This window comes from Glycine soja, chromosome 6 (assembly GCF_004193775.1).
Source record: "Glycine soja cultivar W05 chromosome 6, ASM419377v2, whole genome shotgun sequence".
Taxonomy (NCBI): Eukaryota; Viridiplantae; Streptophyta; class Magnoliopsida; order Fabales; family Fabaceae; genus Glycine; species Glycine soja.
The window spans coordinates 2,216,815-2,243,057 of record NC_041007.1 but is presented as its reverse complement, the minus strand read 5'-3'; the positions used below and the strand labels follow the sequence as shown (position 1 = coordinate 2,243,057).

Sequence of the window (26,243 nt, the reverse complement as noted above, 5' to 3'; positions counted from 1 at the left end):
TCAGTTCCAAGTGCCTAAGAAGAATCCTTGTGTGGGTGTTGTGTCGACATTTATTTATAAAATTCATTATAGATCCTACACACATATTATCCGTATGTCCACGTACCGGTATAGATATATAATTTATGCAAGCGTATGAGTTGTTATGTTGGGTGTTGTTACCTTTTCCTCGGGAGTAAAAATTAGCGTTACTTTTTTTTTTCTTACTTTAACATTTCTATATAAAGATTCATCTGTGTGCAAGATCAATATGCATATAAGAAATCATCATATAACTATTTTTTATTGTTTATTTATTAATAGTAAAAAGCATTTTTTTACCCAAAGTAGCTTTTAGATTCGTCGGCACAATTTTATCAAAGGGGATGGAAGTGTTATACTATATATATATATATATATATATATATATATATATATATATATATATATATATATATAAGTAATTAATTTTACAAATAAAGTTGGAAGGGATGGATCATATAAATGAATGACGATCATATTTCTTTCTGATTAGGCAAGAAGAAAAATTATATAATTAATGAGATCACATGTTAATTAATACTTTAAATTAAATTTAAAGAATTAAATTATTGTTAGTGCAAATAGAATTAGAATCAAATTTTTTAAATAATGTCTTGTATTCACTCGAAGATAAAAAAAAAAAGATTGAAAGAATAAAAAAAGATATATCAACATTAAATATCCCATTAAACACAATCAATCAACTGATTTTCTAATGAAATTTAATCATTAATAAAATTGATATATATATATATATATATATATATATATATATATATATATATATATATATATATATATATATATATATATACTTTAGAATAACAATATAATAATAAAATTAAGTTTAAAAAGATACCAAATAAAGAAATAAACATAAAAATACTAATTTATTATCTAAGAACATATTTTTTTTAATATTTAAGTAGTATCTTAACAAGTACAAGTACTTTGGTTTATTTTATTTCTTACAAATGATTTTGCCAATGAGAAAGCGCGGATGATAATTAGGCAGCTTTCTTCTCATTCTGCAAGCTGACTCAATTTGTTTGGTCTCGTTTTTATATTTATTTAATTAAATATTTAATATAATAATTATTAGAACTAACTAATTAATATCTCGTGGTTTATTTAATATTGTGTATGGAATCAAAGTAGAAATTAAACAAAGGAAGAGAAGGAGGTATTTTGACAAAACATTTTTTAAAAAGAATTATCAATACGATATTGAAAAAATAATTATTTAATTGGAGTAAGTGTTGAGTGTTGACATAAATAAAAGCCCCATCATTTCCACTTCACTCTTTGCAAATTGGCAGGTGGAATGACCTCACTCCTTCACTTAGCTATCAAATGTGCCATTCTCGTGAAATTCTTCATCTTACTTGGCGCCTTGCAACTTGCAAGGTCTTAAGTGAAAGCCTTATACTAGAATAATACGAAACATGGCACATCAAGCAATTATTTGTCCAATAATATTAATAATATAGTAATGAAAAATTATTTCATAAATTCATTCACAAAATGATAAATTTTATCCACTCTTGTTTTAAATTAACAACCTAAACGAGTAAACATTTGAAATTATAAAAAAAAATTATAAAACCTAAAATTTTAAAAATGTTGTTCAATTAAATTTAAAGTATTGAATAAATTTAGTGCTCCAATGTAAAAAATTTAAAATAAATATATATTTTATATATAAAAGATATACATGCACTTTTCATTAAACATAAGGTATTCTAAGTCAAGTATTTTTTATCATTAAATATATTCTTAAAAAATATTCGTAGAACCAACACGAAGAGCATAACAATTCAACCAACCAATAATTACTTCTGTTGCTATCTCAAGTTTTTAAAAATTAAAATTATCTTAAATATTCATTTAAATTGTATATTATTTTTTAAATTCAAATAATAAGTTTAATAAAATTAATTTAAATTTATACAAATACACAAATAATAAATATTATAAAAATGTGTATAGCAAATCTAAAAATTTGAATTTAAAATCATAAAAATAACATGTAATTATTTTAAAACATAAATAAATGGATTTAGTTATTTTACAACTAACTTATACAAATATTTTAAATTAATATATAATTTATAAATTCATATTATTATGGGTTAATAATTTGATAATCTGAGAGGCTTTTACCATAATGCAACTCGTGACAGTCAAGTCACTACTAAAAAAATCTGTTTTTACGACGCACATTCTAAGGCGGTTCTCTGGAACCGTCTTAGAATGTACGTCGGTGGCATTTTTGTAATTAACGCCAATATAATTATAACGGTCTATGCCACCCGTCTTTGTAGGTAGACCACGATGGCATTTTTGTAATTCGAAGACTTTATTCTAAGACGAGTGTCATTAGAAAACGTCGTTGTTAGTTTAGAAAAAAAAAAGTTATACGCGTTCTGAACCCTAAGCAAGGTCACAACCTCGAAGCTGAGTTCTTTCTACTGTGCTGCATCAACAGTTATACGACGACAATGACTGTGACCTAAAATCACCTCTGAAGAAACCCGATTCCGCATCCACCCCCAGTCCCACCGCGTGCGGCGTCAAAGAGGATTTCTCCGTGCTCACCAACGACGAAGAAGAAGAAGATGTAATTGCCGGTATCCGAAATGATTTCACAGAGTTAGTAGCAAGTTCAAGAACGGGATCTTCAAAATCTGCGAGGCTCACTGTAACTCCTAACTTCCCAGATTGTCATCTTCCTCTTCAGTCATCTACTTTTCCTCTTTTCTCTCCGATGATTGTTGGAACTCAAAGAGCTTCTTTGATGGAACAGGTTAGTAAAACACATTGCATTTTGAAGCTTCAGTTTCACTTTTGAGTTTCGATTCTTTCCCTCTACTCAGCGTATGTGTGCGTTTTGTGAATTTTTGCAGTACGAAAAGGTTGAGAAGATAGGGTCGCGACCGCGTCACCAACGAGACCATCGCGTTGAAGAAGATTCGCCTCGAGCAGGAGGATGAGGGGGTTCCCAGCACCGCCATTCACGAGATTTCTCTCTTGAAAGAAATGCAGCACAGGAACATTGTTAGGTATATAGTATATCTGAAGAATGTGTTGGTCTGTGCAATTCATGTGCTGAGAAAGAATATTATATGGACATAGTTATAGAAATTAGAAAATTTGGAAGATTTAATGTTCGGTGTGAGCCTCGGTGTCTCGACATGGTGTTCATTTTGTGTTGTTTTTTGGTTCTATTATATTGTCTGACAAACCCTGCAGCTGTGAATTGTTCGTGTATGTGACATTTGGATGCATCAATAATTTTTGAACATTATCATTTTTGAGTCTGGCTGTTTATGTAAAGAAAAAAATACCATACTTAATGTCCCTATGTTTTCCAGTGTGCCAGCATAATACTCCCAAGGGACATAATTCTGTTTACACTGTTTTATAAGGTCTACTAAAAACATGCTTGTGGGGTGTTATGTATGCCAATTAGGATTGAATGGCCAAGAAAACTTGTTGACTTTAGTTCCTTTAATTATGTTGCTTCATTTAGTTCATACATTGTTGTCCTAATGTTATTTGTCTCTTAGTCATTTCCTCACTATCATTGGTGTATGTGTGGAATGCAGGTTGTAGGATGTAGTGCACGATGAGAAGAGTTTGTATCTGGTACAATTGGTTTCTGAGGGAAGACAAAGGTAGTTAGATAATAAATTCAAGGACTTTGTTGCAAGGTTGAAATGGTGTAATAGTTCTAACTTCTCTATCCTTGAATTCTTGCTTCATTACTCTCTTTTCTAATGTGATATGTGGCATTAGAATCATTTTCAATATTTGGCTGAATACCTAGAACACTATGCAATTTGTTATAACAGTGAGGCTGGAGAACTTTATTCAAAGAAGCTTGCCAAGTTTGTTGGAAAGCGTCTCAAATCAGAATGGGCTGCTTCTGTAAGCATTATCTATTGTATAGATTCAAACTCTGCCTTTTCCCTTGAAATTCAATGCTCAAACAAAGTTAACGCTTGAAAACTATCCTTTTACACTTATGGCTTAGGCATTGTCTTCTAAATCTGCATATAACATTTATGTTGAACTGTGATCCAGTGCCAATGATTATATATCATTTATAGTGAATTTGCTAAACAGCATGTATAAGCAAGTATTAAAGGGAATGATGATTTGTGATATTTGTAACTTCTTGTCTAGATATGGACTAGTACACTGCAACGAACAATTCTGACAGCCACTCCAATTATTGGATTTCCCAAGGTTAGTGTCATACTTAAGTTTATGGTTGTGTACAGTCATGTTATTTATTTCACGAGAAATAGGTTGACAAATGTACACATTTTGACTTACTATCTATATGTTAGATACAATGGCGTGCACTTGATGAGATAAACGCAGGGGTGTGTGATGGTATGGCATATGCAGAAATCAAGAAAAACATGCCAGAGGAGTATGAGTAGGTTTGCAGACTTGTAATTTTTCTCTTATTTGCAAGTTGCATGCAACTAATATGGCAGATAAAAAGAAGCACAATGTGAAACTTCTCTCTTATTAATTTTTATGATACATAGATTAAAATATAATATGTCTTAGACAAATATTAACTAAGACCTTGTAACTCTAGATTATATGACCAGGAACCATATAATATTTCTTTGGATTTATTCCTTAAACTTTTTTAAAAATTGTTTTTAGTTCGTGAATTTTTTTTATTTATTTTTAGTTCTTTAATTATATTTTGTCTTGGCTTTTTTGTTTTTCTTGCAAATTTAAGCATGTCCAGCTTTCATTTATACATTTGATGTCTTTTTATTTTCTTATTTGTTGAGTTACTATTCAATCACAAAGTTGCCAATTGCAATACCAGGTATATAGGAACGGAAATCCTTATGGAATAGCTGAAGGTATTGTTTTCAGTATGCCATGCCGATCAAAGGTAAGTTTGTTTACTGTGTTCTTCATTCTTTTTAATTTCTAAAATTGCTTTTATCCCTCCTGTGATGAAAGTTTTTATCCATTTGGGTGATGGTGATTATGAACTTGTCAAGGATGATTATGACACTGCGTTCTTAGCCTAAGCCAACTTCATGTCTAAGCCTAAGCCATAGATACTAGACCACTGTACCATGGCAGAGTACTATTCATACGTGTTTGCATTGAACACTACATATCCTCTATGTGATATATTTAAAATTTTCATTATCATTGAATATTACTATTCAATACAAATTATATGATTCTTGATTAAAAAATTAGCTTCACAATTCATGTTTTTAAAGTTATTTTTCATTATCATTTGAATTTTGATTTGGTAACCTTGGCCTGGCCTATCTTTAGAAATGGGATGATCACCCTGCAATAATTACTTCACCATTTGCACACATATATTCACCATGTTGGTTAGATTTTTTGATTGGAATAGTTTTGGAGAAAAAAATAGCAATTAAGATATATTTAATGATATCAATTAAATAATTATCTTTGACTTATTTTTTGAATTTAATTGTCAAAATGGTGTCGGGGTAAGAATTTGTATAGTATGAATCATAGTAAAAAAAATAAATTTTTTTTTAATGTTGTTTGATCAAAGATTATTTTTTTTGAAATATGAAAATTTGTAAGGTTGATGATTTTAATAACTGTTTTTTTATACTTATTTATTGACCATATTTATAAGTAAATTTTTTAAATATGTTGACGTGTAAGATTTTAATATTTTCAAATATTTTATTTGGTGGATTACGTAATAAAGGAAAGCTTTTTAGTATTTTAGAATATTTTATTTCAATTTTTCTGGAATTCTAGAATACTTTATTTAGTAAAATAGTCATGACTATTTTGTACATATTCAGGTGATCACCAAATCTAAGGAATTGGTAATGGTCTCATTCCAAGTGTACTGGATGTTAATCTACTAGATGAAGTTATTCTACTAGATGAAGTTATTCAGGTACCTCCCAACACTATTGGAATTATTTTTTTAACTTAATGCTCTTCATTTTTTTAACTTTTTCATTTTTGACACTTGAAGTTGCGTGTTAATGTCACATGATTCTGAATCTATGATTCTTAGAGTATGTTTAGATTTTATAAGAACATATAAATTGATATGCTTGAAAAAATAGGAGAAATATCACTGAATTGCTAGCTTGTTATTACATTAATATCTTCATATAATGAAATCTAACTATCCTGAGGGTTTTGAAGAGCCTGTTATTGCTACTTTATTGTTATCTTTCTTAATTTTTTAACCACTTAGCTATTTTGGTTAAAAATAACTTTATATTAAAAATTAAATTATTAATTAAAAATTCAAAATATATTTTATATACTTAGATGATTTATTTTCTTATAATTTAGTTACAATATTTTATAAATTAATTCAAAATAACTTTATTGTTACGTGATTTAGTTATTTAAATTTAATTCTTTTAAAGTGGGGAGATGGGTAAAGTATTTACCACTATTTTTTTTCACCATGAAGAAAGTAAAAAGAACACAGCACAAACCGAAACTAATGCTCATGCCTTGGCATTTGCTTACAAAGCACTACGTAACTGTGAAGGACACATATCCCAAACAGTAAATTATTTACCACTAATTTAAAGAAAGCATTTTTTAAATGTAACCCACATTTTTTTTTGGTAATTAATGTAACCCACATTAAATCAATGGTGAATAAACCCTTTTTTTTTTACTTTATATGTATTTCCCATTTAAAGGAGTTAAATCCTTATTATATATAAGAAGATAAAAATCAGAGGTGCCAAAAATCTTGCTTAGTTACATGTTCTGAAAATCGGATACTATAATGTACCGTTTAGTTATCACAATGATTTTTTTATATCCATAAAAGAATCAAAGTTTTAAAAAAAAATCAAAGTTGAATATCAAAAAATTTATAATAATTCACTTATACTATACAATTGATTGATTGAAGTACTAGACCCCTTAAGAATTGTCACAACGATTAAAAGCAATAAATAATAATTTTTTTTAAATTGTCTAAAAAATAATAATAATTTTTTTTTATGTTACATATGTTGGTGTCTCTCTGTAAGGGGGAATCAAAATTAAAGTCCATAGTTGAGCATGACATGATTAGTCTTATATGGAATAAGTTAATTCAATTAATCTTTCTTTGTTAATTGGTTTGATTAGGGGCTACGCCCAAATCAGTTCTTGAACCAGTGGATGTCAAGGATGTCCTTTAGGTCACAAACTTGTATGTTAGCTTCAAATCAGTTGTAAATATTCTAAGAACCATTATTAGATATTCTAATGGCAATTAGTTGAAACTTCTATTTATGATCATGTAAAATTGTTGCAAAAATGTAGACTATGTAAATTTTTGTATTTAAAAATGATGAGTAGTATACTTATGCTTTAAATCAATGTTTATTTAAGTTAAAGAAATTCTAACAAAAAACAAAACACAAGCAAAAAAAATAAAATTTTTAAACTAGACATACTAAGACGGTTATGGGAAAAACTGTCTTAGTATAGTCTACTTTCTACGACGGTTATCTGGATAACCGTCTTAATATAATCATATCAAGACTTTCTAAGACGGTTTTCCGAATAACCGTCTTAGAAAGTCTTAATTATATAGCCTATACTAAGACGGTTATCTGGATATCCGTCTTAGTATAATCAACTTTTTAAGACAGTTTTTCATATAACCGTCGTAGAAAGTTGATTATACTAAGACGGGTTCAACTAAAAACCGCCTTTAATAAACGGTACATTTTAAGACGGGTATTCAAATAATCGTCTTAGAAACCCGATTATACAAAGACGGTTCAAAAACCGTCGTAGAAAGTGGCATATCATTTTACGACACTGCGTTCTACGACGATTCAAAACCGTCGTTAAATGACCCAAATAACCGACTTAAAAAACCTCTTTTGTAGTAGTGAGTGAAGAAGTATATTAGTATAGCAACTTTGACAAAAATTACCTCAACTTGATAATACATTTTTCTCTACACGTTTGTTCGGTAAAATATATTTAAAAAATATTTGTTTCGCTCAAAATGCTGGTGGGTGGATATCACAATCCTTAAATAAGTGTTCACATGGGAGAGATGCTAGAAATAGTTCCATTCCATGAACGACAAACAAAACGTCATGGTTTCCTTTGCAAGGAGGTACATTTCATGTCCATGCAAGTGTAAAAGGAAACCAATGTCGTAATTAATATATGTCCAATAATTAATGCCTGTTGGTGTTACCCATACACAGTTTTCTGCACATGGTATTACAAAATCACCATCATGGAAGAGCTATTTGGCACTAATTATTTGTCTGTAGCCGATTAAAAGTAGGGTCTCCATAGAAGAGTGCATCTGGTTTCACGGCTTTTTTCATTTGTATTCACTATCAAAAATAAATATGATCATTTTTTAGTAATCGATAAAAATATTAAGTTTCATGTTTGTAAGAAATTAAAATATTGATATAAACAATATAATTTCATATTAATAAAATAATACATTATATTAATATTTGATGACAGTGTATTATATCAACAAAATTATATATTAACACAATGTATTATGCTGTTACTCCGTAGTTGTTAATATTAATTCTAATAATTTAATTTCAATGATAAGAAATCTATACAGATCAATAAAAATTAATTATATTCAATATGAAACTATTAATTAGTATATATAGTTTTTTTTTCTTTACTGATCGAGTATAACCATGAGAAAGAATACAATCTAGCTCGAATTATGGCTTCCCCGTGTGGATCATAACAAAACCAAAGTTGATTGAATCTTTTAGTTACAAATTGATATTGTTAGGATGTACTCTTAAACTTAAATGATTAAAGGACTATATAAGACGGAATTAGACATATGTATTTTATAAATTATAACTTTTATTTTATACGCAACAAATTCATATGTAATGTCATTTACGTGCTATATATGGAATTCAACGCCTACCATAATCACTGTCTCTTAGGCCTACCATAGGAGCTTTATCTGTTTCCTTGTTCTTGAATGTTTCATCAACTTGCAAACTTCATGTACAATTATCCATGTGACTACATGAGAATTACTCATGAATTCCAAAACTTAGTGGGCAACTCTTCCTAAATTGAAAAACAAATGAATTTATTGATCAGACTAGTGTTTGTCTTTATAAAGAAATGAACGACAAACTTATTCTCTTTTTTGGTGAATTAACGACACACTTTCAAATCGTGCTTAACTCACCATATTTAATTATTATTTTCACCAAAAATTGACCTAAATAATTAATGACAATGTACATGTCGTTAGCTGCAGTTGGCAAACCCTTTTGCACTTCTGTGTTAATAATTTTGGACTTATTTGATCCACTAAAACTCTTAACACATAAACCAATATTGTTAATGCTTGGAACTGCTTATGTGCTTGATAATTTTGGACTCATTTGCTCCACTAATACTCTTTAACACAAAAAGAAATATTGCTAATGCTTGGAACTTTTCTCACTGCCGAAGGTCCTTGAGTGACATGTTTCTTTAAACAAATCACGTACTAGTAATAATAAAGGGAGCAATTTGTCTGTTGTTATCAAAGAAGCCTTGCCATCACATAAGGCTTTTAGTTTTGAATTTATGTAAAAAGCACTTCAATTATGACAAAAAAAATAAAAAATTAACACGTAATGTATGTGTGAACATAGAATCACTCGACAAATATGTCATATTCATGTCAATCAGATAATTGATTTATTTACTCTAATAATGCTCTTGGTTTACCTTACCTTATATATGAATATGACAAAAAAGTAAGACTCAGGGAAATAATGCAACTAACAATCTTCAATTTGTTTGTTGTCTTGTATATGTCAGTTTTTTTTAGTTACCTCCTTATTTTTTTTTTCTTTTAAAAAGTAATTCTTTAGAGATTTTCAAATATTAAATGTAAACACTTCTTTCAGTGAAAATTTTAACTATATTTTATCACATTATGAAAAATTAGTCCCTTTCACACTAAACTCATCATGAATCCACTAATTTGCATACTTAAGTTATTATCCAATAATTAGTCTCCCAACAATTTAAATTTATATATTTATTAAAAAACTAGAAACGAAATCATGGGAGATTAGGAGCAGATTGAAAAAATATTTTTGAAAATAATAATAAATAAATAAATTTTAACATCTTACCCCGGCCCAGGGTATCAATATGTTGACATTAGATTAACTTTTATTGATGCTTTCTTAATTAATGGAAATTGGGTCGTTATTGTATATACTACAATATATATATATATATATATATATATATATATATATATATATATATATATATATATATATATATATATATATATATATATATATATTGGTTTATAAATTGGAAATTACTATTAAATCATTAAATACAAGTATAATATATTGTATTATATTATTTAGGTTCAAAATATCAATATTAATAATTTATTTTTTGTTTAACCAATGTTATTTAAATGGTGACAATTTCAATGCTTAGTATTTTTTGCTGGTTAGTAAATGTTATTTTTCATACTGTCAGTTTTTTTTTTTTACATTATATTGTATTTCTAGATTTAAGTAAGATTGTGTGCGTGATCCTAACTTCGAAACTTTAATCTAACGAGCAGCAAGCAGGTTTGGATATTTTGAAACAAATATTGAATTACTTGAATGTGAAAATTGCAAACTTCTCTTTTATGAATGACATTTTGTTAAATTATTAATTGAGCCATTGCGTAGTTCTTCTTAGTGGCTTAGCCCCCTCTAAGTGAATAAATAAATTATTAATGAATAATGAAGGCACATACAGCATGGTATAAACTTCTAGGTGCGATACACTTCGGACAATGTTGATCTTAATTAGATGAAGCCCATTCACTTCAAATGCCACAACTGGACAGTAGAAACTTACGATCCAATAAAAAATACTTCTGGCCCAAATCAATAAAACTTAAAAAATGTTTGCTCTTGCTCTTTCTGTAGCATTATTTTTTGTTAAAAAAAAGGAGAATCAAATCCAAAGTATATTATAGTAAAACTTCATAATTAAAAGCAATTTTTTAATCAAATAAATAAATAAAGGTCAAAATGATCGTAAACATAATTTACCCATATAAGCAAGGATAAATGTATAATTGTAAAACGAGTTATCTTATTCAGACAAAATTTAATATATTCATTATATATCAACGCATTTGTTTATATCATTCAATTAATTTATCTCATGTTTGTGCTAAGAATGATGAAGTAGTAGCAAGTTGGCCCAAGATCATCATTATAAGGTAAAACCCTCAATGCTTTATTTAACATCAGTGGACACTCCATCACAAAGTGTTTGTTTGTTGTATAGTTAAATAGAATTGATTTTAAATTATCGTTGTGCTATGCATAGAAATTGACAACTAGATACTGGGTAACCAAGGAGGCCCATATTCAATAAGACCTAAATTAAAAGAATCATAATTACAGAGAAAAGGAAGAAACTTTAAAAAATGGAGATGCGGGGTATCGATCCCCGTACCTCTCGCATGCTAAGCGAGCGCTCTACCATCTGAGCTACATCCCCGTCTGCTTTAATGATACTATGAAAATTATTTTATACTATTCTTTATTGACTATTAAAATCTAAAAATATTTTTTTAATTTGTAGTTTTTATAATAACTTTCTCGCATACAAAAAAAACCCCGAAAGTAACTAGTGCATTTTACATTTTATTTATATTTAAGGATTGGAATTTCAAATATCAAATTGTCCGTGTTTTTTATTTAATAGAAAAGGTTGTCCATGACTCCCTTTTCCGTTCCCGGTCAATAAACAATTAAACAAGAGCGGCGTCTAACGTGATTACGTGAGTAGGTCTCTTTTTATTTCAAATCAATGGTAAAAATTATTCTTTTTTTATCTTTTTATTTTTGTTTTTATTGATCTTTCCCGATTTACCCTTTTTTGTTTTTCCCTCTCTGTTTCGATCACACTTCCATCTTCCTCGTTTCAATTTTTTCCAGCGCTTCCAATCCCACTGTCAAAGGTTCATATCCTCTCTTATAAAAAACAAATCAAATTCAAATTATAGTAATTGCATAACAGAATTCGCAAAACTTCAAACTGCACAACGCCTCAGATAGTCGTCGTCCATTGGCCAACGTCGTGGCTTCCGCAATCAACGTCGGAGTGGAAACCACCACCGACGAGCCTCTCAAAAAAGCCATTATTGCCTCCGCTGAAACACAACCAAGAGCAAAAACTCAACCACGGGTTTCGAATAGAAACAAACGCCAAGCCTGAAACTTGTCGATGCGGATATCCTAAATGGAGACAAGGGACGTGAAAGAGAAGGACTTGAAAGTTGTAAGTAAGAAGCTTGCAGAAGAAAAATTCAGGTAACCTAATTTTTATTGTGACAACCCGCCATCGTATCTGTATTAAATAAGCAAGTGATGGTACTTTTTAGCTTTTATTGGGGATTAAAACATTTAAAAGAAGCTTTAAAGATTTTTTATTCTTTACTTTTTTTTTCTTTAAGAATACTTAAAAGAAGAATAACGCTGAAGGCATTTCAGTAGTTTTAAAAAACTAATATTTTTTCGTACACGGTATGATAAATTAAGATATCTCTTTTAAATATAAATATAATAACATTATTTAACTAAAATAGGTCAGACTCTATCTTTATTTTTAAAAAAAGTAATTGAAGAAAATACTGGTAACATTTTTTTAAAAGGAAAATGACAACATTATAGTTTAAAGGCTCATGAAAAAATAAAAATAATTATATATATTAAAGGATAATTTACAAATAAGAAATGTGTATAAAAAAGAATGATAATTAGTTTAATAATTAATGATATAAATGATCAATTTGAATAATAATTGGTTTGAAAATTCTATCAATGAATATTAAAAAAATATTTACAAAGTTTGTTATAATCAAACAACAAACTAGAATGATAATTAGTTTAATAATTAATGATATAAATGATCAATTTGAATAATAATCATTTAATTTAAATAATAAATCATTAAATTTTAAAAAAAAAAAAATGTAATACTTTATTCTAAATTCTAATGACTAAATTAAAAAAAAATGTTATTGCCACAAACCCAAAGAGGATTGTATGGAAAGTAATTTTGAACTTTCAAAGTTAGGATTTCACCGAGAGAGAAAGGTGAGAGATTAAGTGTTAAACATTTAAATTTTAAATTTAAATTAAATATAATTTTTTTTATTTTACATAAATTTAAAATTATATATATAATACGAGTCTTATATTAAACTAGTATAATTAGATTTGATTTAATGTTGATTGTCAAATCGAACCTTGTGATTTGTGAAAAAATAAAAAATAAACCAAATCGAACGGTGAATTTTTTATTTCAGGTAGAATTTGATTCCATCTTGAATATTCTTAAAATAAAGGACTTGGCGGCTTGCCGTCCATAACCACTGCCACATACACAATCATTTCTCTTTAAAAAACATACACAATCCTTTTTTTCTAATACTATATTATCTAATGAAATTACACATAACTCTTTTATCTTTTTTATTCCCATATTAACTTTTTAAATTATTTTTAAAATATTATACTGACATCAAAATCTTAATGTAAACATTAAAGAAAAATAATTTTTTTATAATATTACAAAATTTTAGAAAAAGTCAATATAATTTACTTTATATATTTTTATTAAAAAATATTTTTTTATATTTTAACATAATAAATATTTTTTTAATAAAATCTTAAAACCAAAATAAAGTTAACATGAGACCGCTATTTAATAATTATGTATTATAATATTAAAATTTTACATTATGAACCGATAAAAGTTATTATTGTTGATATCATTATTAAGATTAATTATTATAAAAAATAATAAATTTATTAAAAAATGATATTTTCTTCATTTCAACTTGTATGATGTTTTATCATTTAAAGAAAGGATCGAATATTTGAATAAAATTTTCTCTTAATAAGCAATTATGTATTATTATCTTGAAAAAGGGTAGTAGTCATTTTTTTAATCTATTTTTTAAAAAAAACATTAAACATTAACCATTTTAGAATTTGAGGAAATAATACATAAAATTTAGGAAAAATAATTAAATTTATTCTCTTGAAAGTATGAGATACTGATAAATTAATTGATTCTTGAAATATTAAAAATTTAAATTTAGTTTGTGAATGTGGAAAAGATGTCGATAAATTAGTCTTATAAACAATTTAATGTAATTTGATTTCTAAATTTTATAATTTAATGTCAAATTATTTTTAAAAAATATAATTTATTATCAAATTGATAATTAAATATTATAATTTAATGATAAAATATGTCATATTTTTTAAATATTGAATGACAAATTATATTTTATTATTTTATATCTTTCAAGGACCAATTTGTTAATGTTTCATATTTTTAGGATGAATTTGATTATCATGAAATTTATAAAGAAAAATTATTGCAATCACTAAATTTTGAAAATAAATTTAATAATATTGAAATAATTTAGGAAAAAGAAAGTGAATGACAGATGAACTAAAAGAAAATTAGTTGTAGGAATGTGAAAGAAAAATAAAAAGAGAACAAAAAATGCATTTAAGAATACACTTCCTGAGTCTAACACAAATAATTAATATAAGTAGAAGAGCCAGAGGGGTTAACTTGAACTAACTAGTCTTTTTTGTTGTCCGTTTTCAAACTATGCATGTATTGTTCCTTCGAAATCATATCATTTTTATAATTTTTAAAATTGAATGACAATTAAATTTAACAAAACTTTGTAACAGCATAGAAACACACAGCTTGAAAAAAGACACAGATAAGCCAGATTCGGCCTGTGTAACCAGTAGTACTGTAGTAGCACCTATGGTCGCTGCTGGTAAGTGGTAGGGAGTGTTTCAGATCATAGACAACAAAACACAACACACCGAAAAAGTGAATTTAAACTAAACGGTTAAACCTTGTTCTTTTTAAAATATTTCCCTCCATTCGGAGACATGGATATCATTACCAATTTAGTTTCGAAGCTACTCACATTGTTTCTCACGGTCTTGTTTGTGGGTTCTGAGCTCATACACTGCAATGCTACCTACGATAGAAAGTCTCTTCTCATCAATGGTTAGAGGAGAATCCTCATCTCGGGCTCCATTCACTATCCCAGAAGCACCCCTAAGGTTTGTGTTTCATTTTCTTCACTCTTTATGTGTTTCAATCTTAAAATGTGTTTCAAGCTTTGTGTTGTTTTGTTTGCTTCAAATGTGGGAGGATCTAATTCGGAAGGCCAAACACGGAGGACTTGATGTCATAGACACTTATGTCTTCTGGGATGTCCATGAACCTTCTCCTGGCAATGTACTACTCCGGATCCTCCTTTCTTTCCATCTATCTACCTCATTTTAAAAGAAAAATAATAATATTTTTTTGGTTCTTTGTGATTTTTTTGATGTTGGGTTGCAGTACAATTTTGAAGGAAGGTATGATCTAGCACGGTTCATTAAGACGGTGCAGAAGGTGGGGCTTTATGCTAATCTTCGGATTGGACCTTATGTATGCGCTTAGTGGAACTTTGGGTACATTTTGCTTCCATAATCCATATTTCTCTCTCTGTGTTTGTTTGTGTGCGTGTGTTAATATGTGAGATATGTTGTGATTCACAATCGCATTCTTTAACGGTGTACTGTAGAGGAATTCCTGTATGGTTGAAGTATGTTCCTGGCATAAGTTTCAGAACGGATAATGAGCCTTTCAAGGTTGGACTTACAATTTCATTGACATGGGTTCTCTCTATTGACTCAAGTCTTGGATAATCTGACATTGCCGTTTTTCATTCTTAGGCGGCAATGCAAGGTTTCACGCAGAAAATTGTCCAGATGATGAAGAGTGAGAAGTTGTTTCAGTCTCAGGGTGGTCCAATCATTCTCTCTCTGGTATGCAATTCCTTCCATTGTATGGCATAATCGAAGAAATACTCAAAAACCAAGGAATCACTACTTGAAAAGAAAATCTTGAACTTTATTATTTGCTTTTCCTCTACCTTTCTTGTGTTTTATAGATTGAGAATGAGTACGGACCAGAGAGTAGGGGAGCTGGTGGCCGTGCATACGTAAACTGGGCTGCAAGAATGGCTGTTGGATTGGGTACAGGAGTGCCCTGGGTGATGTGCAAGGAAAATGATGCCCCAGATCCTGTGGTGAGTCCTCTCATTCTCTTGCTTGTCTCATTTACTTCATTATATTTTTTTATTGAGGGTTGAACATGATCTATCCAATTGTCCATTACAGATAAATTCATGTAATGGTTTTTACTGTGATGATTTCTCTCCAAATAAACCATACAAGCCTAGCATATGGACTGAGACTTGGAGTGGCTGGTAAGCTATATAGTCTATTACATTTGAAGTTGTTTCTGTAACTTTAGATACGGTTGCCTAATTTTTCTTTTACCCATTTTTGTTCTTCTGATCTCTTCTCGCTATTCCCAATGGTGACAAGGTTTACAGAATTTGGCGGCCCAATTCACCAGCGACCAGTTGAGGATCTATCATTTGCAGTTGCTCGTTTCATACAAAAGGGTGGCTCATATGTGAATTATTACATGGTTGGTCATTTTCTATGATTTGTTTACAAATTTTACAAAAAAAAAAAAAGTCAATGACTGGGATAAGGCTCGGTTCTGCTTCTTCTTGTCATGAAACATATGTTTCCTTACTTTAAACCTGAATTTCACCTATGTGCTTTAATGAAAAATGCCAGTACCATGGAGGAACTAACTTTGGACGATCAGCTGGAGGCCCGTTCATAACTACAAGCTATGACTATGATGCTCCAATTGATGAATATGGTGAGCAAACCGTGCTTATAATGAGAAAATTTCTTGTTGGATTATGTTTCCATCAGATGCTTCCTTAAAGATAGTTTAATATTATATATTGTTCCATCCTAATCCGATATGAGCCTTTTGTAATTGAGTACCTTGTTGTGTTTAGGTTTGATCAGGCAACCAAAATATAGTCATTTGAAGGAGCTTCATAAAGCTATCAAGCGATATGAACATGCTTTGGTGTCTTCGGATCCCACAGTTTCGTCATTAGGAACACTACTGCAGGCATGTTGTCTCTGATATCAAACAATTACCCTCTTTTAGGTTTTGTGCTTGTTTATGATAAATTAATCTTTGTGGTAACTGGTAAGTGGTAACTATTAATCTTGTCTCTCAATGTGATTGGTGATTTTCCAGGCTCATGTATTCTCTACAGGGACTGGAACATGTGCAGCATTTCTAGCAAACTATAATGCACAGTCAGCTGCTACCGTGACATTCGATAGCAAGCACTATGATTTACCTCCTTGGTCCATAAGCATCCTTCCTGATTGCAAAACTGATGTATTTAATACTGCAAAAGTAAAAATTCTTCACGAGACCTTCTAAAGCTATGAAGTGTGAAGGAAACATTTGTTGCCCATTGGTATTTATTTCTTGTCAGCCTTTCCCTTTGCATCAAGTGGTTGACTGGATTGTTATGTCTTCATTAAGGTGAGAGTTCAATCTTCACTGGTGAAAATGCTTCCGGTCAAAAAAAAGTTCTCATGGGAGAGCTACAATGAAGATCTATCTTCTCTGGCCGAAAATTCAAGGATTACAGCTCCTGGACTCTTAGAACAGCTGGACGTTACTAGAGATACCAGTGACTATCTATGGTACATAACCAGGTAAGCTGCTTGATTTGAAGTAAAGGTTATCTCCTTGATTTTCAATTAGCTATCAAATGAAGTGAATTTGGAGTCGTTTGCATAAATGACAAAATAAATTCTGCAATTCCTATTTTGACAGTTGCAGATTCAAGCAGAAGAAATATGCTTGTTTTATTTTTTCAAGAAGCTCCTGAACTCAGCCATTTTTGGCATATTTCATATTTAAATGCTTTTATCGGATAGATTCTGATATCCTACCTTGTCAGTTCTCAACATTTAATCTTAGTTGGCATGATTCAGCATTGGCATAAGTTCATCAGAATCCTTTTTTCGAGGCGGACAAAAACCAAGCATTAATGTGAAGTCCGCAGGACATGCTGTTCGTGTGTTTGTTAATGGCCAATTTTCAGGTTTGCAGAATTGCAGTTAAACGTGTAGTTATTTTGTTTCCAACTTTGCATGATGATTAGTTCTGAGTTAAAACGAAGATGAATGATTCCTTTTACAGGGTCGGCTTTTGGGACTAGGGAGCAGAGAAATTGCACGTTTAATGGACCTGTTGACCTCCGCGCTGGAACAAATAAAATTGCTCTTCTCAGCGTGGCTGTTGGATTACAGGTTAGTATGTAGTACTATTTTGCACCTTGCTTGTAAATCCAACTTGGACTGGACCATTATGTTTCTATTTACCAATTAATATTCAGTACCTTGTTTTGCTTGAACATTATGTTGCTTAGTCATTGATTTATTTTCCCTTTTTTTCATTGGAAGAATGTTGGTCGGCATTATGAAACTTGGGAGGCAGGAATCACTGGTCCAGTTTTGATCCATGGTCTTGACCAAGGACAGAAAGATTTGACGTGGAACAAGTGGTCATATAAGGTCTGATGCACACAATTTTATTAATCTAACATATGTGTATTAATAAGTTTCAATTAATGGGACCGGGAAAAAAAATGTTTTCTAATTACAACATGATCTCCAATAGGTTGGCCTAAGAGGAGAGGCTATGAATCTGGTATCTCCCAATGGGGTCTCGTCTGTTGATTGGGTCCAAGAGTCACTAGCTACTCAAAGCCGGTCACAATTGAAATGGAACAAGGCGAGGGAACAGTTACTTGCTTATATAGTACGACATGCTTTAGTTTTCAACTATTAACTATTCAATTTGGAACCTGCAGGCTTGTTTTAATGCACCCGAGGGAAACGAACCACTGGCTTTGGACATGGCAAGCATGGGTAAGGGTCAAGTATGGATCAACGGGCGGAGCATAGGGAGATATTGGCTGGCTTATGCAAAGGGTGACTGTAATTCTTGCACTTATTCTGGGACCTTCAGGCCTGTAAAGTGCCAACTTGGTTGTGGACAACCCACTCAACGATGGTACTGCTTTTCTGTAAAGGATATAACACTAAGATGTTACTTTATTACTATGTCTACCTTTAGAGCCGTTGACAGATAAATGTAACCTGCAGAGAGTGAAAGAATAGTGCGGGGAGGGGTGTACATGGCTTTATTTACCTTTGGTTGTCAGTATCATTGCACTCTGATATGAGTAATGATAATGCCACGACCGTTTTTCTATAGTGTGTCAGATCCAATCATCCAATGCTACTAAATGATATTTTATGTAAGAATAGAGATATTTACCCGTTTTGTGTTTGGAATTTCGCAGGTATCACGTTCCAAGGTCGTGGCTGAAGCCAACAAAGAACTTGATAGTAGTGTTTGAAGAATTAGGTGGAAATCCTTGGAAAATATCTTTGGTAAAGAGAGTGGCACATACTCCGGCAGTTCATGGGTAGTGACCCAATTCAGAGAACCAAAGAACCTGAATAAGAATCTGTCTACTGTGAATTTTGTGGCTTTCTTTGGAACGAAGGTAGCTTCGAAACAATAACTTGGCAATACGAAGAAGTGTTGTTAGTTCTATGGTTCCTAGCACCCCCTTTTCTTATAGAAATGGACCACCGTGATTGGTACAAAAGATGTACCTAGATGATTTGTAATATATTTTTCGACACGTCAACCAAATCTACTAGGAGATTACTTGTGAATGAAGTGATTGTAAGGCCCTCAATTCATAGGATCATGGATTGGATCCCCTACCTGTGCAATATAAAAAATACAAAAAATCTTTGTCCCATTATTTTCATGTAATATATAATAATCATCGTACTGCTCTGCTGTCACTTAGCCCCATCGCTTATGTCGCATTACCTACCTTTTAAACTATAATAAATTAATAATAATAATATGATGCCATTGTGCTGCCAAGCATCGATTACAGAGGTTTTTTGATGCTTTCACTTCTCATGTATGCTTTACCTTGATTATATCGGATATCGTTCATGGCCATATTTTAAGCACTACCATCAGTACCATGTATCATCTACCGAATAGGCGAATTTGTTGGCATCAATCATTAAATGCCATCGGCCCCAACTTAATGATCTCCCACTCCATATGACTTGTGATTCTTTTCACCAGATGTCACTGTTTTGTTTATAGAAGGGGCGACGGGTTCTTTTCAACTATATAACTATTATACTATTAAAAAGAAATTGTGCTTCTGGTTTTGTGAGAAGAGTCGCAGTTAAGAATGTGTTTAACCAGTTTTGTAGCTTAAACTTGTAATTATCTATAAACTTTAAAGCTAACTTTATCCGGAAGTTTTATGATGAAACACATCCATTGTCACAGCAATGATAAACATAACGTACCGGCTAATCTTTTGGCTAGTTTCATCAGCAGAAATGTTTCAATCACGATAGTGCAACAATTTCATTTACACATAACCCATCCATGTTTTACTAACTCTAAATCCGTTCTGAAATCATGCAAACAGACCCAATAACAGATTAATAGTAATAAAAGCAAACTGACTCGAAGACAATAGTCTATTATTCTTAACATATTCATATGGCACTTCAAGCAGCAGCAATTGCGGCATGTTTGGCTATTGTCAATTGCAGCTCCTCTTTCTTGGCACCCACAACCTTGTCCACCAGCTTGCCTTCTTTCAAGAACAGGAAGGTTGGCATAGCCTCAATTCCCCACTCCTTGGAAACAGTCTGAAGAAACCAAAGTAATTGTAAGATTCTTAGTTAAGGAAATAGTCCTCATAGCGCTTTAGGATCTAGGACAAAAAATAAAATAATGTTATGTGGTAGATTTAGATATACTCACCTCCAATTCATCCACATCCACCTTGAGGAAGGTGACATTCGGCAACTTTTTAGCAAACTCTGCAAGAATTGGGGCAATGAAACGGCATGGACCGCACCAAGAAGCAGTAAAATCCACCACAATCTATTAATGTAATTTTCTTTCAGTATTTATACTGTAATTGTTTAAGAATCGATGGATGAAAAGATTTAAAGAATCACAAATCATGCTAACAATGACACGATCTTCAAACAGACCCTTAATTGCAAAACTAGAAAGCTACAAGTTTCAACAACAAAGGTCTACAGGGGATCAACATCCTCTGCAGTTACTTTATAACAGCAAGCACCCCAGCCTTAAGAAAATATTTTATTTCTGGATTGAAGTAAAACATGACTGGCTAAAGGCAACTCATGCAGTTCAAATTTGAACTGCAGGCAGTTCAATTCATTGAAGATATCAAAACAGTATCATTAAGAATTGAAAAATTGAAGTTTCCAAGTAAACTCTGTAACTCAAGGTTACATCACCATAAAAAACACTCTGTTCAAAGGTAACAATCAGTTACAATAGCTTATAAGCAGCAAAATGTGATCATATTTCACACAAGTGTTAATAATCCCAACAAAGGAAGCAACAGGGCAAGAATCAAATGTGATATGGACCTAGTAGAGGATGAAAAATATCAGAGGGGCTAATTTGCAGAGAAGGGACAGGGCACAACCGCACAAGGGATACAATACAATACACAAACACAATGATCACTAGCCAACCGACAGTATTTTCACAAGAATAGATGGATAATCCAGGGATATCTTATCCATTAAGAAACATAGTCGCCATATCATTAGACAAGCCCTACTCTCTCATCTACAAAATCTGAAAGGGGTGCAGCACCACCCAGAATTGCAACAGACAATAAAAACTAAGGAGCAATTCAGCACTTGTCCACTATTTTTAAAAAGCAATAGCATATTTTCTGTACCACGTCTAACTTTAAGTTCATCCATCAATGGGCAAAAGCATATGATTCTTCGTCGATTATTTTGAAAAATCCCACACCATAGCATAGCAATAGCATCGCACACAACCACACCGTCCAGATGCAACAATATTAACAAATCTATGTCATAAAAGAATCTAGAGTTGACATTGATAGCACAAAATGGTTCATTAAGGCAAGAAACGATAAAGGAATTTCCCAATGCGAAAACCCTAGTGCGCTTATACTAATGCAAATCAAGACTACAAGGCAAAACAAAATAAAAGGGCAAAAGATTAATAACCAATTTCTTGGACTCTTCTCCCTTCTTGAGATGTTCCTTCCACTCCTCTACGCTGTGGACACCGATCACTTGTCCCTCTTCCGCCATTCTTCACAACGCTTTCTTTCTTCGTTTCGAATCTTTCTTCGCTTTGAACTGCACGCAAAAGATATGCCCCCTGCGTCGTATATATAATAATACGTTGTGTTGCGAACTGTTGCTAAAATATAATATTAAAAAATTACGCCACACGTGCTCCTCGCGTGTTCGCATCTACGTGACGCACTGTACTTTTTAAAGAAACGGCTGCGTATAACTAAAGGATACTATTTTTTATTTTTACTTTTTTAAAACCATTTTATCTTTGATAATACTAAATATTACATACATCTATTAATTATTTTTTGTCTCCACTTTTTAAGACCATTTTACCCTTTATAATATTAAATATTACATACATCTATAACCATATTTCTTTTTGAAACCACATTTATATGGACATTTTTATCCTTAATAGTACTCTACTTTTACAACAATAGATAAAGAAGATATCAGTTGCCTTAAATATTAAATATTACATATATCTATAACAATATATAAAGATAATATTTCTTTTTGATGTCCATATTTATTTGGACATTTTTATCCTTAATAGTACTTTACATATATTAATATCCCTCATTTTTGTCTTTTTTTTTGTTGTTGAAATAGTCTATCGAAGTAACCGCACATTCTTCATATTCATGTTACATATTGTTCTCATGGATATTTTTTTTCCTTTGCTTACATTGTAAATTAATTTAAATTTTATTTATTCTTAAACTGGTCTTGATGCAACTACACGAACCTATTTTTAAACCACCTTTAATATCTTTTTTTTTTTTTTCCAGTTTCCCCTCTCTTCCTCTTTCAAATTCTCCGTTAGCGGGTCCTTTTTTTTTTCACCCCAATCTCTTAGCCTTAAATTTGATGGGGGAGTATTTGTGCGAGAGTATTCCTTGGACATATAAATCTTGTCATGGACTAACAAAATTTATGATTTAATTTCTTCAAAGTTTCTTTAAAATTCATTTCTGACCAACTCATTTTTTGTTCTTTAGTTTTTACCATTAAGTTCACCATCATGCATATCTTCATCTTACAAATAAGTCAAGGTTATGTTTTTTTAACTTTTGCAAGACTTGGGTAACAAAAAAAGGAAAATTCCTTAAAGGTAATATCCTTTTTCTTAAGTCAAAAAATCATAATCAACATAATTTTCCGTGCATAGAAAAAAAAAGGTTATCACTTATTAGCCTTTGTGGGATGATTAGATAAGAAAACAAAATTCTAAAGCTTTTGAATTAATTAAATTTGTTATCTTTGTCCTAATTTCTTGTTAGAGGCCCAATATGACAGCTTAGTTGTCTACGGATTTATTCTAGTATGTGTTCTGGTGTCAAGTAGAATTGCACAAGGGCAACAACAAGAAGTGAAAAAACTTGCTGCATTTCATATTAAATAAGTGGAGTATCGTTTAAAGATTTAATTATTGTAAAATCAGACTGTTTGCCAATTCAAGAAACAAGGAATGCCCAAAAATGATGATTTATTTGGTTTTAACAAAACTGATATTATTTAACATCCTTCTTTTCAATGTGACTATGTAAGTCATTATGTCAGTAGTTATATTCACACTTTTTGTTTTTAATCTTGCTCTCTTTTGCAAAGTGAAATTCACTTTTGGCTTGAAGAACATGAAAATATGGAAATTAGGAGAGTTAAAACTGCAAAGATTTTATTATTTTTCCTATTTTATTTTTTAAATATGATAAATGATATGATGTAATAAATAGAAAGAGATATAAAAATGCTACATAGATACATAGACAAAATCTCGTGTTAAAGTAAATAATAAAATTAATATACAATTTGATACATAATAAATAAATTAATTTTAACATATGAAAATACAATCGTACTTATATTTCCGCTAGTAATTAATAATATTATGAACGGAACATCATGCATGAGGTGTGACGTGACACAAGAAGACGAGACGTGACGTGCACAATGTCGGCCAGATTGGGCCAAAGTATTACATTAGGGTCACTAGAAAGGTATCGGGCTTGATCGAGAATTCAGACGTGGATTATCCAGAACCATCAACCAACAGAAGTTTCTTCTGTCCTCTCCTTAATCCTTATTATTATCTCATTCACATAATGTGCTTTAAAACACCACATTTAACACAATCTACGTCTCTTTGATACACAGATTTCATAACCAGCCAGTAGTGTGAAGTTCGCAATAGATTTATGTCAGAAAATAATAATAATCTATAATTTATTATAAAAGAAATAATTATATTTGGTGTCATTTTTTTATAGATGATTTTATCTTCAATTATTATAAATAATTATAATATTTTATTTTAATTTCCAATAATAATTATATTTTTTAAAATAAACTATAAGGAATTTTCAAATTCAAAGACACAGAGTGCCTTTTTCAACTGATAATAATAAAAGTATTAACAGAAAATAATAGAGTGGAGGTCCAATAGTAACCACACACCAAAACCTTGTCTCTCTGATTCACTACTTTATTCTTCCATTGCTTTTATTCTAATTCTAAATTCTAAATTCTAAATTTCGCATTGGAAATGGCATTCACACAGCTTATCCCTTCACCTTCTTCCTCCTTAAACCCTATCACACTCTCCCTAAACCCTAAATCCCCAACATCTCCGCCGCAGCATTTCAATCTCGACTTTCTCCGGCACCGGCGCCGGAGGCCTGCTTCCACTCTGCGGTGCTCCGCCTCCTCATTCTCGGAGAAGCACCACACGAACTCCTCGAACTCCGACGACGTGTTGGAGCTCCCTCTGTTCCCTCTCCCTCTGGTTCTCTTCCCCGGCGCCATCCTTCCCTTGCAGATCTTCGAGTTCCGGTACCGCATCATGATGCACACGCTCCTCCACACCGACCTCCGATTCGGCGTCATCTACAACGACGCCGTCTCGGGAACCGCCAACGTCGGCTGCGTCGGCGAAGTCATAAAACATGAGTGTCTCGTCGACGACCGGTTCTTCCTCATCTGCAAGGGGCAGGAGCGGTTCCGCGTGAACAGCGTGGTCCGCACCAAACCCTACCTGGTCGCGCGGGTGACGTGGCTCGAGGACCGCCCTTCTCCCTCCACCGACCTCGATCTCGATGGTCTCGCCACCGAAGTGGAGACCTACATGAAAGACGTTATCCGGTTATCGAACCGGTTGGGAGGGAAACCGGAGAAGGAGGTTGGGGATTTGAGACGAAACCTCTTTCCGACGCCGTTTTCGTTTTTTGTTGGGAGCACCTTTGAGGGAGCGCCCAGGGAGCAACAAGCGCTGCTTGAATTGGAGGACACTGCAGCCAGATTGAAGAGGGAGAAGGAAACGTTGAAGAACACGCTTAATTACCTCACCGCTGCTTCTGCTGTTAAAGACGTTTTTCCGTCTTCTTCCAATTCTTCTTGATTGGTGTTTAAGGTTTATACTCTACCCAAGGTATTGTTGCTTTTAAGTGTAACTTCGTCTCAACATATTGAGAAAATAGATGTAAATTATTTTTGTGCGTAAATGTTAGTTTTGTTTTTGTGAAGCATTTTATATACTGTGGTATTTGATAGATAAAAACCGTAGATACATACAATTTTGCGGATATAGTACAAATACTGGTGGTGGCTAATAGGATTCTGTTGTTGAATATTGCTGGAAACTTTTCATTTGTTTAATATTGCTGCTACATGATGATGCTGACAGTTAGAAGCATATTCTGTTTTAAGATAAAAAATACACACAGCATGATTTTGATATCCGTTACTGAAGAGCTATGTTGATGATGTTTGTAGTCGGTAATACCTGTTAATAATTAGCTCTTTATGTGCTCTGTGCATGTGAATTGTTATGGATGCTAATTGGCTTTAGCATAGGCAAATTTATTTGGATTTTGCTTTGTCGCAATTTTCGGTATGTTTGAGACAATTTTTAATTTAAGGATTGGATGTGGAAATAATTCGATTCAGTTTGAGCCATAGATTCATGAACTTTCTTTTTTGCCATGGGTTGAATTAACATTGAGACCATTAGAT

At 31.5% G+C, this 26,243-nt stretch overlaps 2 protein-coding genes, 1 long non-coding RNA gene, 1 other non-coding gene and 1 pseudogene across 5 annotated transcripts; 3 read left to right on the top strand and 2 right to left on the bottom strand.

The window, feature by feature from the left end:
* Positions 1–2,345: 2,345 nt before the first annotated feature.
* LOC114414153 lies at positions 2,346–5,071 on the top strand. The gene is made up of 5 exons (XR_003667135.1): positions 2,346–2,827; positions 2,928–3,083; positions 3,630–3,951; positions 4,210–4,272; positions 4,377–5,071. It is a non-coding gene; the product is annotated as an uncharacterized LOC114414153 (long non-coding RNA).
* A 6,430-nt stretch (positions 5,072–11,501) lies between these two features.
* TRNAA-AGC lies at positions 11,502–11,574 on the bottom strand. The gene has a single exon. It is a non-coding gene; the product is annotated as a tRNA-Ala (tRNA).
* Positions 11,575–14,798: 3,224 nt separating this feature from the next.
* Positions 14,799–19,882, top strand: LOC114414626 (annotated as a pseudogene). The gene is made up of 17 exons (XR_003667234.1): positions 14,799–15,360; positions 15,466–15,578; positions 15,692–15,758; positions 15,843–15,935; positions 16,061–16,198; positions 16,290–16,378; positions 16,500–16,605; positions 16,761–16,848; positions 16,994–17,112; positions 17,245–17,409; positions 17,542–17,717; positions 18,000–18,109; positions 18,208–18,317; positions 18,471–18,581; positions 18,688–18,801; positions 18,881–19,083; positions 19,376–19,882. The product of XR_003667234.1 is annotated as a beta-galactosidase 3-like (transcript).
* A 515-nt stretch (positions 19,883–20,397) lies between these two features.
* LOC114414627 (thioredoxin H-type-like) lies at positions 20,398–22,312 on the bottom strand. Its single transcript, XM_028378947.1, has 3 exons — positions 22,155–22,312; positions 20,890–21,012; positions 20,398–20,774 (listed from the first exon to the last, which is right to left on the bottom strand). The coding sequence occupies exons 1-3, from the start codon at positions 22,239–22,241 to the stop codon at positions 20,631–20,633; spliced, it is 354 nt and encodes a 117-aa protein (XP_028234748.1). The 5' UTR covers positions 22,242–22,312; the 3' UTR covers positions 20,398–20,630.
* Positions 22,313–24,664: 2,352 nt separating this feature from the next.
* On the top strand, positions 24,665–25,886 carry LOC114414625 (lon protease 2-like). The gene has a single exon (XM_028378946.1). The coding sequence runs from the start codon at positions 24,778–24,780 to the stop codon at positions 25,627–25,629; it is 852 nt and encodes a 283-aa protein (XP_028234747.1). The 5' UTR covers positions 24,665–24,777; the 3' UTR covers positions 25,630–25,886.
* Positions 25,887–26,243: the final 357 nt, after the last annotated feature.

What these genes read in the sequence shown, in the direction of transcription:
- LOC114414627 (XM_028378947.1), bottom strand. Translation starts at nt 22,241, where the DNA reads ATGGCGGAAGAGGGACAAGTGATCGGTGTCCACAGCGTAGAGGAGTGG. An exon ending in GAGAAGAGTCCAAGAAATTG is followed by an intron (nt 21,013 to 22,154) that starts GTTATTAATCTT and finishes TTACATTAATAG; the next exon opens with ATTGTGGTGGATTTTACTGC. An exon ending in TGGATGTGGATGAATTGGAG is followed by an intron (nt 20,775 to 20,889) that starts GTGAGTATATCT and finishes TGGTTTCTTCAG; the next exon opens with ACTGTTTCCAAGGAGTGGGG.
- LOC114414625 (XM_028378946.1), top strand. Translation starts at nt 24,778, where the DNA reads ATGGCATTCACACAGCTTATCCCTTCACCTTCTTCCTCCTTAAACCCT.